This window comes from Ranitomeya imitator, chromosome 3 (genome assembly GCF_032444005.1).
Source record: "Ranitomeya imitator isolate aRanImi1 chromosome 3, aRanImi1.pri, whole genome shotgun sequence".
Lineage (NCBI taxonomy): Eukaryota > Metazoa > Chordata > Amphibia > Anura > Dendrobatidae > Ranitomeya > Ranitomeya imitator.
Genome location: NC_091284.1, coordinates 88,439,546 through 88,452,698, shown reverse-complemented (window position 1 = coordinate 88,452,698; position 13,153 = coordinate 88,439,546). Strand labels below are relative to the sequence as shown.

Below are 13,153 nucleotides of genomic sequence, written 5' to 3'. Positions count from 1 at the left end.
ATGGCGGGACATAAGTGAATAAATAAATAATCTCCCACAAGCAACTCAGTATCAGGATCAGGATCTCTGTCCCTACACCATGCTGCTCTTGGATTACATGGAAAATTCTGCTGACTGATTGCATTTTTTATTTTCTAGGGTATAGGACTTTTCTGGTTGAAACCTTCTGACCTACAATCAGTGGTGTCTGATGCGTGGTTCCATGTTCTATTGTAAGTTCTAACTTTTAGCAATATTTAGCTTTAATCCTACTTACTATTTCAGGTGGGATCAGTAATATGGTTAATACATGGCGTGTATCTTCTATCGCTTCCTATATATACATATATATATATATATATATATATATGTATATATATATATATATATATATATATATATACACAGACCACAAAGAGACCACTGCAAAATGTTCAGTTTGTCTGATTTTTCTCTTTATATGCATATTTTTGAGTAAAATGTAAATTGTTCACTTATTCTATAAACTCCTGACAACATGTCTCCGAATTTCCAAGCAATAAAGTATGCATTTTTTCTGACAAAGAAAAATGGTCAAAATAAAAAAAAAACAGTGCTTTCAGACCTCAAATAATGCAAAAAAAAACAAGTTCATAATCATTTAGAAACAACAATACTAATGATTTAACTCAGGAAGAGTTCAGAAATCAAGGAGGAGAGGTATACATAATGAAAAACAAGTACAATAATCTTAATCAATACAAGTCACGTCCGGAACATGAGGAGAGAGGACCCAGCCCGCAAGGGCTCACAATCTAGAAATATATACAGCACAGAACAAACGTTTGGACACACCTTCTCATTTAAAGATTTTTTTGTATTTTCATGACTATGAAAATTGTACATTCACACTGAAGGCATCAAAACTATGAATTAACACATGTGGAATTATATACTTAACAAAAAAGTGTGAAACAACTGAAATTATGTCTTATATTCTAGGTTCTTCAATGTAGCCACCTTTTGCTTTGATGACTGCTTTGCACACTCTTGGATTCTCTTGATGAGCTTCAAGAGGTAGTCACCGGGAATGGTTTTCACTTCACAGGTGTGCCCTGTCAGGTTTAATAAGTGGGATTTCTTGCCTTATAATTGTGGTTGGGACCATCAGTTGTGTTGTGCAGAAGTCTGGTGGATACACAGCTGATAGTCCTACTGAATAGACTGTTAGAATTTGTATTATGGCAACAAAAAAGCAGCTAAGTAAAGAAAAACGAGTGGCCATCATTACTTTAAGAAATTAAGGTCTGTCAGTCCAAAAAATTGGGCAAACTTTGAAAGTGTCCCCAAGTGCAGTGGCAAAAACCATCAAGCGCTACAAAGAAACTGGTTCACATGAGGACCGCCCCAGGAAAGGAAGACCAAGAGTCACCTCTGCTTCTGAGGATAAGTTTATCCGAGTCACCAGCCTCTGAAATCGCAGGTTAACAGCAGCTCAGATTAGAGACCAGGTCAATGCCACACAGAGTTCTAGCAACAGACACATCTCTACAACAACTGTTAAGAGGAGACTTTGTGCAGCAGGACTTCATGGTAAAATAGCTGCTAGGAAACCACTGCTAAGGACAGGCAACAAGCAGAAGAGACTTGTTTGGGTTAAACAACACAAGGAACAGTGAAACAGTGGAAATCTGTGCTTTGGTTTGATGAGTCCAAATTTGAGATCTTTGGTTCCAACCACCGTATCTTTCTGCGATGCAGAAAAGGTGAACGGATCGACTCTACATGCCTGGTTCCCACCGTGAAGCATGGAGGAGGAGGTGTGATGATGTGGGGGTGCTTTGCTGGTGACACTGTTGGGGATTTATTCAACATTGAAGGCATACTGAACCAGCATGGCTACCACAGCATCTTGCAGCGGCATGCTATTCCATTCGGTTTGCGTTTAGTTGGACCATCATTTATTTTTCAACAGGACAATGACCACAAACACACCTCCAGGCTGTGTAAGAGCTATTTGACCAAGAAGGAGAGTGATGGGGTGCTACGCCAGATGACCTGACCTCCACAGTCACCAGACCTGAACCCAATCAAGATGGTTTGGGGTGAGCTGGACCGCAGAGTGAAGGCAAACAGCTTGCCACAGCTCGCATTGGTGTGCCATCCTGGATGAGTTGCACTACCTGAGCAACTTGTGTGGGTTGTAGAGTCCATCTCATGCTATCACGAGTGTGAAAGCACAACCAGCATTCAAAAGTGACCAAAACATCAGCCAGAAAGCATTGGTACTGAGATGTGGTCTGTGGTCCCCACCTGAAGAACCACTCCTTTATTGAGGGTGTCTTGATAATTGCCAATAATTTCCATCTGTTGTCTATTCCATTTGCAGCATGTGAAATTGATTATCAATTAGTGTTGCTTGCTAACTGGACAGTTTGATTTCACAGAAGTTTGATATACTTGGAGTTATATTCTGTTAAAGTGTTCCCTTTATTTTTTGAGCAGTGTGTGTGTACATATATACAGTATATATATATATATATATATATATATATATATATATATATACTGTATATATGTATGTATATATATATATATATATATAGTGGGGGAAAAAAATGATCTAGTCAGCGACCAATTGTGCAAGTTCTCCCACTTTAAAAGATGAGAGAGGCCTGTAATTGACATCATAGGTAGACCACAACTATCAAAATAGTCAAAATAAGAAAACAAATCAAGAAATTCACCTTGTCTGATGTTGCAAGATAAATTTTGCAAAATATGGTGGAAAATAAGTATTTGGTCACCTAAAAACATGCAAGATTTCTGGCTTTCACAGACTTGTAACTTTTTCTTTAAGAGCCTCCTCTGTCCGCCACTCATTACTTGTAGTAATGGCTCCTGTTTGAACTTATCAGTATAAAAGACACCTGTCCACAACCTCAAACAGTCTGACTCCAAACTCCACTATAGTGAAGACCAAAGAGCTGTTGAAGGACACCAGAAACAAAATTGTAGCCCTGCACCTGGCTGGGAAGACTGAATCTGCAATAGGCAAGCAGCTTGGTGTGATGAAATCAACTGTGGGAGCAATAATAAGAAAATGGAAGACATACAAGACCACTGATAATGTCCCTCGATGTGGGGCTCCACGCAAGATCTCACCCCGTGGAGTCAAAATGATCACAAGAATGGTGAGCAAAAATCCCAGTACCACACTGGGGACCTAGTGAATGACCTGAGTAGAGCTGGGACCACCGTAACAAAGGCTACTATCAATAACACAATACGCCGCCAGGGACTCAGATCCTGCAGTGCCAGACATGTCCCCCTGAATAAGCCAGTACATGTTTGGGTCCATCTGAAGTTTTCTAGAGAGCATTTGGATTATCCAGAAGAGTATTGGGAGAATGTCATATGGTCTAATTAAACCAAAGTAAAACTGTTTGGTAGAAACAAAACTAGTTGTATTTGGAGGAGACAGAATTCTGAGTTGTATCCAAAGAACACCATACCTACTGTGAAGCATGGGGGTGGCAACATCATGCTTTGGGTCTGTTTCTCTGCAAAGGGACCAAGACGACTGATCCGTGTACATGAAAGAATGAATGGGACCATGTATCGTGATATTTTGAGTGCAAACCTCCTTCCATCAGCAAGGGCATTGAAGATGAAACGTGGATGGGTCTTTCTGCATGATAATGATCCCAAGCACACTGCCAGGGCAACGAAGGAGTGGCTTCGTAAGAAGCAAATGAAGGACCTGGAGTGGCCTAGCCAGTCTCCAGATCTCAACCCCATAGAAAACATTTGGAGGGAGTTGAAAGTCCGTGTTGCCCAGCGACAGGCCCAAAACATCACTGCTCTAGAGGAGATCTGCATGGAGGAATGGGCCAACATACCACGAACAGTGTGTGCCAACCTTGTGAAGACTTACAGAAAACGTTTGACCTCTGTCATTGCCAATAAAGGATATATAAAAAAATATTGAGATGAACTTTTGTTAATGACCAAATATTATTTTCCACCATAATTTGCAAAATAAATCTTGCAAAATCAGACAAAGTAAATTTCTGGATTCGTTTTCTCATTTTGACTCTCATAGTTGTGGTCTACCTATGATGTCAATTACAGGCCTCTCTCATCTTTTCAAGTGGGAGAAATTGCACAATTGGTGGCTGACTAAATACTTTTTTCCCTGCTGTATGTATACAATATATACATATATATATATATATATATATATATATATATATATATATATATATATAAAATTGTCTAAGGGGTACTTCTGTCTGTCTGTCTGCAACTTCCGTCACGGAAATCCAGCGTCGCTGATTGGTCTCACCAGCTGCCTGTCCTGGCTGCCGCGACCAATCAGTGACGGCCACAGTCCAGCCGAGAATTAGTCCCTCCCTACTCCCGTCCAGTCAGTGCCCGGTGCCCGCTCCATACTACCCTCCAGTCAGCGCTCACACAGGGTTAATGACATCGTTAACCGACCGTGTTATGCCACGGGTAATGCACTTCGTTATCGCTGCTATTAACCCTGTGTGAGCAACTTTTTACTATTGATGCTGCCTATGCCTATGCAGCATCAATAGTAAAAAGATGTAATGTTAAAAATAATAGAAAACAAAAAACCTGCTATTCTCACCTTCCGTCGTCCGCCGAGGCGTGCGCGGCTGCCGCCAGCTTCCGTTCCCAGAGATGCATTGCGAAATTACCCTGAAGAATTAGCGGTCTCACGAGACTGCTAAGTCATCTGGGTATTTTCACAATGCATCCTGGGAACGGAAGCTGGCGCAGCCGCGCGCGCATCGACACAGCTTCGCTGGACGCCAGCGGGTGAGTATAGAACTATTTTTTATTTTAATTATTTTTTTTTAACAGGGATATGGTGCCACACTGCTATATACTATGTGGGCTGTGTTATATACTGCGTGGCTGCTATATACTACGTGACCAATGATAGATACTGCGTGGGCTGTGTTATATACTATGTGGGCTGTGTTTTATGCTGCGTGGGCTGTGCTATATATTACATGGGCTGTGTTATATACTACGTGGCTGCTATATACTATGTGGCCAGTGTTAGATACTGTGTGGGCTGTGTTATATACTATGTGGGCTGTGTTATATACTGCATGGGCTGTGCTATATATTACGTGGGCAGTGTTATATACTGCGTGGCTGCTATATACTACGTGGCCAGTGTTAGATACTGCGTGGGCTGTGTTATATACTATGTGGGCTGTGTTATATACTGTGTGGGCTGTGCTATATATTACGTGGGCAGTGTTATATACTACGTGGGCAATGTTATATACTGCGTGGGCTGTGTGATATACTGTTTGGTACATGGCCTGTGCTATATACTATGTGGCTGCTATATACATGCATGCATACATACATATTCTAGAATACCCAATGCGTTAGAATCGGGCCACCATCTAGTATATATATATATATATATATATATATATATATATATATATATGAGAGAGAGAGAGAGATATAGATACGGTATATAATATATATATACACACACACACACACACACACACACACACACACACACAGGTTTTAGCAAACCACTAAAAATTACCACCCGTTTAATATATGAACATTTTTTTTACTTCAGCTTCATACAAGCCGTCCTGGTTATCCTATCAACAATAACATATGTATCTGGAGTAGAAGTATACCTGGTCTTTGTTGCCATTGCTGTAGCACTTGGATGGATAAACATGTTGTTCTACACAAGAGGATTTCAGGCTCTGGGGATCTACAGTGTTATGATTCAGAGGGTAAGTAGTAAAACTAATTATTCAGTGTCAAGAAGATGAAACCTCTCTATAACTGGTCAACAAGTGCAATGTACACATATGTTGGTGTTAAATACCGTAATTGGAATACATTGAGATGTTAGAAAGTTCAAACTCAAGTTGTTGGGGTTTTTTCATAGTAAGAATAGAGCTGCATTCTTCTCTTTTCTCATCTTCAAAAACACTGAATGGACCATACATGAATTTCTATACAAAATCAAATCACACTTGTGCAATAAAACACAAGCCTTGTGCACACCCCGGCTGCAGCTAAGCTCTCTTTCACACGTCTGTGTCTCTGGTACGTGTGGTGACAGTTTTCACATGTACCAGAGACACTAACACACGTAGACGCATTTATATGAATGGGTCTGTGCATGTAATTGAGTTTCCATGGACCGTGTGTCCGAGTGCCCCACACGTAGACATGTCCATTTTTTACTGTCAGCACGGGCCACAAAACGTCCCGCACACGTGCACACGGAGAACCCACATGGATGTCATCCATGTGATGCGCATCGGCGCTGGGGAAAAAGCGCTACAGTAACTGCTGTTCCCCGGCATCGGGTACTGAAAATGGCTCATTCTCCCCTACTCTGTCGGCGATCGGCACGAGCAGAGGAGAATGATGAGAGTTACATTCAAGTCAGAACAATGACAGCAGATGGGGGCTTTTGGGACTATTACTCCCATCAGCCTACATCTGCTGCTGCCACTAATAACATTGACAACAGGAGCGGATGATGGGGGTATTCCTCACCCACTGCCTGTGCTAAATAAATGCATGAAAAGCCAGGTGTGGGTTCCCCCATATTTTCTATGACCAGCCAGGCAAACTCACAGCTGGGGGTTGCAACCCTCAGCTGTCAGCTTCAGCAAGGCTGGTTATCAAGAATAGAGCGGTCCCCACGCTGTTTTTAAATTATTTAAATAAATAATTTAAAAAAATGGCGAGGAATCCCCCCAGCCTTTGACAACCAGCCTTGCTAAAGCTGACAGCTGGTGGATGGTATTCTCAGGCTGGTAAGGGGCCATTGACATAGGCCCCCCAGCCTAAAAATAGCAGCCCACAGCTGCCCAGATAAGGCGCATATATTAGGTGCGCCACTTCTGGTGCTTTGACCAACTCTTCCCACTTGCCCTGTAGCGGTGGCAAGTGGGGTTCAAATTTGTGGGGTTGATGTCACCTTTGTATTGTCAGGTGACATCAAGCCCCTATTTCACCAAAGCCCTCGATCTCCTGTAAAGACAGGAGCAGCAGCAGAGCAGGGGAGAATGATGAGAGCTGTCTTCAGCACCTGGCGCCGGGGAGCAGCGCGTACTGTAGCGTTTCTTCCCTGCCATCCATCCATGTGGTACTGATGCGGCACACGGTTGCCACACATGTGCCTCAATTATTACACACTCGGATGCAGATATCTTCGGTACCATTTTTTCTGGTACCGGAAATAAACGGACGTGTGAAACCAGCCTAAGACAAATTTAGATACCAGGATTCTTCGTGGAGCACATGCCTACTAGACATACAAGTTCAGTGTGATTCAGCTTGCATCTTCTGCAATGAGATCCTCATTACGGCTGCTATCCCACGTGGGCCAGTGTGGCTTTCTGCTGTATTATTAGAAATGCATTACAAATTGCTAGCTTGTTCTTAATAGCTCTGCAATTAAATAACAGCCATTAACAATAAACAAGAAATTTGTAATAAAAATCTACTACAGCGGAAAGGCGGTGCAGCTTATATAAAGCCCCTGCCTAGCAACGCAACCTTGGCCTCGCACTATGAAACACCAACCTAAAAGCTGGGACATACTGGATAATTGTTTATTATGATATTTATCTGGGGTGTAACTACTATTTAGGGGCCCGCAGCTCAAACTGGATGGTGATGCCTTGAACAACAATGGATTACACAGACTGAAATCCAACAGGTCTGATTCTTGCAGCCTCTAAAGGCAGACATGGAAGCACAGTCTGTCTGCCCCTATTAAATTGCAGGTGGATCCAAAAGTGATTCAGCTCTGGCAAAAGAAACCGCTGCAAAATGTTCAGTTTGTCTAATTTGTCTCTTTACAGGTATATTTTTGAGTAAAATGTAAATTAATCTTTTATTCTGTAAACTTCTGACATGTCTCCGAATTTCCAAGCAATACATTTTGTATTTTTTCTGACAAAGAAAAATGGTCAAAATAAAAAAAAGTGCTTTCAGTCCACAAATAATGCAAAGAAAACAAGTTCATAATCATTTAGAAACAATACTAATGTTTTAACTCAGGAAGAGTTCAGAAATCAATATTTTGTGGAATAACCATGATTTTTAATCACAGCTTTCATGCGTCTTGGCATACTTTCACAAGTCTTTCACACTGCTCTTGGCGCGAAAATGTAAGCAGTTCTTCTTTGTTTGATGGCTTGTGACTATCCATTATCCTGTTGATTACATTCCAGAGGTTTTCAATGGGGTTCAGGTCTGGAGATTGGGCTGCCCATGACAGGGTTTTGATGTGGTGGCCTCTTAATTTTTGCCAGAGCTGTATGTTTGACTAATATTTATTGCATTTCCATGGATAACTATAATACTGTGCTCTGACATTGACCCTACCCATCCACTGCAGAACACTAGAAAGAAAAGCACATACTGCAGGAAGCTCTTCTGATGATAAACATATATGCAGCGTCGGACTGGAGCACCTTGGGCCCACCAGAGAAAATCATTCTTGGGGCCCACTATGTCACTACAAAGAAATAAATACAAGACCACCAATTGTGTGGTAAAACACGCTAATATCAGGGTATAATAAAAGGTAGTTCACGTCTTAATTATGTAGCAGGGGTTGGGGTAGAATCATAGAGGGGTAATAATAATAATAATCTTTATTTATATAGCGCCAACATATTCCGCAGCGCTTTACAGTTTAACAGTTTCAAACACAAAAGTCATAAGTAACAACGTTAACAATACAATAATTAAAGCAAAATAAGACGACCCTGCTCGTGAGAGCTTACAATCTACAAATAGCCCCCTCATTGAATATAATGTCACCCCCTTATATAATTTAATGTAGCCTCCCTCATAGAATATAATGTAGCCCCCCTCATAAAATAATATAGCCCCCTCTCATAGAATATAATGCAGCACCCCACAAAATATAATACAACTCCCTCAGGTATAACGCAGTCCCCACCATAGAATATAATGTAGCACCCTCATAGGGTATAATGCAGCCCCCTCATATAGTATAATGCAGCTCACCACAGAATATAATGCAGCCCCCCACAGAGTATACTGTAGCCCCCTCATATAGCAATATGTAGCCCCCAGAATATAATGTAGTCCCCTGAGAATAATGCAGTCTCCCCACAGAATATAATGTAGCCCCCTCATAAAGTATAATGCAGCCCCTCTCCACCCCCATCATTGTCCTCATCACCACCTCCATCATTGCCTTGTCCCCCACCACCCCTATCATTTTTCCCCACCACCCCCATCACTGCCCATTCCACCACCTCCGTCATTGCTTCCTCCCTCACGACCATCATTGTCCATTTCATTACCTCCATCATTGCCTCCCCCACCACCATTATTGCCTCCCCCACCGCCATCATTGCCATCACCTCCATCATTGCCTCCCCCACCATCAATACCTAATCACCTCCATCATTGCCTCCTCCACCATCATTGCCTATCATCACCATCATTGCTTCCCCCACCATCATTGCCTATCACCGCCATCATTGCCTCCTCCATCATCATTGCCTATCACCATCATTGCCTCCCCCCACCATCATTGCCTATCAGCTCCATCATTGCCTTCCCCCATCATCATTGCCTCCCCCCACCGTCATTGCCTATCACCGCCGTCATTGCCTCCCCCACCATCATTGCCTCCCCCACCATCATTGCCTCCCCTCATCATCATTGCCCATCACCTCCATCATTACCTCCCCCACCACCATCATTGCCCATCACCTCCATCATTGTCTCCCTCCATCGCCATCATTGCCCATCACCTGCATCATTGCCTCCCCCCACTAATATCATTGTCCTTCCCCACCACCCCTCTCACACACACACACAGCACCGCATCACTCTCACACCGCATCACATACACACACGCAGGCACACAGCACAGCTCACCTCCCCGCAGCAGCAGCACATCCCGACAGCCTCTTCCTCGCTGGCAGCTTTCTGTCTGAGACAGCGCGCTCGATGATGTCGTCATCCAGCTGAGGTGTCTCAGACAGGAAGCAGGACTGGGGATGTGCTGCGCTGTGTGTCTGTGTGTGTGTATGTACTGCGGTGCTTTGTGTGTGTGGTGCGGCTTTACATGCGGGCAGTGTTAGCTGCAGCTTGCGGCTAACGCTGCCCGCTATTAAAGAGAAATGGTATTCATGCCTCTCCACGCCCATAGCTCTCCGGTGGGCCAGTTCCAGCATGCATGTATGACTATAAATGTACTAATAAAACAACGTATATTTATTTTGCAGGTCATCTTGAACGATGTCTTGAAGTTTTTATTGGTGTATATTCTCTTTCTATTTGGATTTGGTGTAGGTAAGTAGCTCCATGCATTTCTTTTATAATCATAATAGTCCGAGATAGCTAAACAATTACAGATGCATCGTTTCTTATCTTTCATTTTGGTTCCACGTATCCCAAGGAGTGTGATGATGTGTCATACACACAGACTGCAATTAAACCTGTATGTAGTTTGATTTCTCAGTCATGTGTTACTGAAAAGTAATCTGCCAGCAGGATTTCACACACCAAACTATTTATATGTACATATACCTCTTTCAAAGAAGAGTCCAACAACACCCTTACATGACCAGTCTGTTCCTCTGTTACTGAGAAATTGTTTTTTAATTGGTATGCAAATAAGGCTGTAGATCTGACGCCTCCGTCACTCCATCTCTATTCCTCGCTCAGCGCCGCCTCCTCCTGCTTGACTGACAGCCTCTATGCTGTTTGACTTCAAGCAAAGGAAACATCAGACAAGCAGGAGGAAGCGACACTGGACAGGAAATAGAGCTGGAGTGACAGATGTCCTACAACCTGTTTACATCTCAATTCAAACTCTGATTTCTCACCAATGGAGGATCAGACTGGCCATGTAAAGGTATTGTTGGACTTGTCTTTGAAAGAGCTACATGTACATATAAATAGTTTGGGGTGTCAAATCCTGCTGACAGATTCCCTTTAATCCACCCCTACAGTCTATATGTTAGCAAGAAGGGGCAGAGGAATTGAAGAAACTCATTACAATTTGTAGTGCGTAACAATGGAGGTATATAGTAGGATATATTTCATTAAACAGATTTCTGTACTTGCCCCCTTTCATGACATATTATCACTGTTTGTTTTGATTACTTTAAATTTTCTAAAGTTAATGGATTAATAGTAAAAAAACAACAACAATGTATTATGGGGAAGAGAGGACAAGTATTCCTTTGTTCTTGTTTTTTAGATTTTTGCTCCATCCCCCACATTGAGTTACATACATTGTTTAATGTGTTGTATCAATGAAAGGAAATATTATAATTTTGTTAACATTTTATGTAAAAACAAAAATATATATAAAAAATAATCGGCCAGCACATGAAATGTGTGACTTTATTATGCTTTATTTCCCCAGCTCTTGCCTCACTAATGGAACACTGCGCTGAAGGAAATGTGTGCAGCTCCTATAACAGTTTTAGAACATCTACTGTGGAACTGTTCAAGCTGACCATAGGGCTAGGAGACTTGGATTTGCAACAGGACTCAAAACATCCAACCCTGTTTCTGCTTCTTCTGATAGTTTATGTCATCTTAACATTTGTGCTTCTGCTTAATATGTTAATTGCATTAATGAGCGAAACCGTGGATGCACTTTCTAAGGAAAGTGAAAACATCTGGAGGCTTCAGGTGTGTATATAGTATAGTTAATTCATGAGCAAGCACCAAAAACAAACCTCTAGTGTTAAAAAAATTATTAAATGGAATCAGGTTGTGACTGTAGTTATCAAGCATGCAATAAGTTATATCAAGGGAATCTGTCACCAGGTTTTTACTACCCACTCTTGAGGGTATGTTCCCACGGTCAGTAACCGGCAGCACATGTCCACTCAGTCCAATGCGCTGCCGGCTTTTGAACGCAGGTGATTCCGCATGTGTTCATTGAGCCGTGCGGAATCACCATGCCCAATCCATTGGACAGGTGGTAGTTATCTTGCGGAGACTTGTCTGCAAGATAAATAGACATGCTGCGGTCTGGAAAGACGCGCCATATGTCCGTCTCCGCAGTGAAGCCGGAGTTGTCCCTGCATGCATAGTGGAGATGGGATTTCTTGAAATCCCATCCACTATGCTGTAACATTAGGCTGCTGCAGGTTGGAAGCTATGGATGTACGCAGTGTCCAACCCACAGCATTTACTGACTATGGGAACATACCTTGATAAGTGGAGTGTGACTCGCCACCAGTCTTACTTGATAAAGACCTGATATTGGTCAAAACGTTGTCTTTTGAATATGGCAAAATAATTCATGCCTTGATCAGCTATCAACTGTTTTGGACGTTGACTGTTATACTTGTTCCCAAGTGGGTTTCTTGGTCTTTACGTCCTTCTGAAGGAGAGTGCTACGAGCTACATGTCTTCTACGGTTGCCATCAATCAGGGACTGTAGTTAGGTTTCTATTGTAAGGGTGCTTTCACATTGCATCTAAAGACATGTTTGCTGGTCCCGTTGGAGCATAAATACAAACCCACAGCAAAACAGGATCCGGACGTATGCACCATAGACTGTAATGGTGACAACAGAGCAAATCAGCTATCTGACATGCATCATTTTCGAGAATGTACACATACAGAAGGTGGACACTCAGACACAGTCTACTACCTCTGACTGTCCACCTCCTGTAGGCGTACACTCCCAAAAATGATGCATTACAGTCACCATTAGTCTATGCCTTCATCACATACATCTGAACCCCATTCTGCTGTGCGTAAATTTGGACAAATGTCCCGATGACACCACTAAATGCAATGTGAAAGCACCCAAAGGAACACCAGGGCTAGTCATGAATAAAATGAGGAATGGCATGAAGTCCCCGCCTCTGCCCGTCCCACCACAGCTCTGCCCATTTTGGCAGAACTGTGCAAAACTGGCATGAAAACGACAAAAGTTGCAACATGTTTGCACAATATCACGATGTGCAAAATTTTGCAACTTTTCAAATGGGATTTAGGAGTACTAATTTCTCTAATGGATTGGAGCCTTTGTGTAAAAGACGCTGTGTAAAGTAATAATTATTTTATTATTTTAAAGCCTTACCTACCTTGGTTCTAATTTTGTCCGATAGTTGACAACTTCTTTAAAGCAACT

At 42.2% G+C, this 13,153-nt stretch overlaps 1 protein-coding gene across 13 annotated transcripts in view; it reads left to right on the top strand.

The window, feature by feature from the left end:
- The window catches only part of LOC138672752 (transient receptor potential cation channel subfamily V member 3-like), a 138,086-nt gene that overhangs the window by 106,505 nt on the left and 18,428 nt on the right, over positions 1-13,153 (top strand). For all 13 annotated transcript variants that reach the window (XM_069761068.1, XM_069761067.1, XM_069761066.1 and 10 more), the window contains 4 exons: positions 139-212; positions 5,603-5,768; positions 10,275-10,341; positions 11,423-11,694. In XM_069761068.1, the coding sequence (XP_069617169.1) occupies positions 139-212; positions 5,603-5,768; positions 10,275-10,341; positions 11,423-11,694 (579 nt within the window). The remainder of the gene's footprint in view (positions 1-138; positions 213-5,602; positions 5,769-10,274; positions 10,342-11,422; positions 11,695-13,153) is intronic.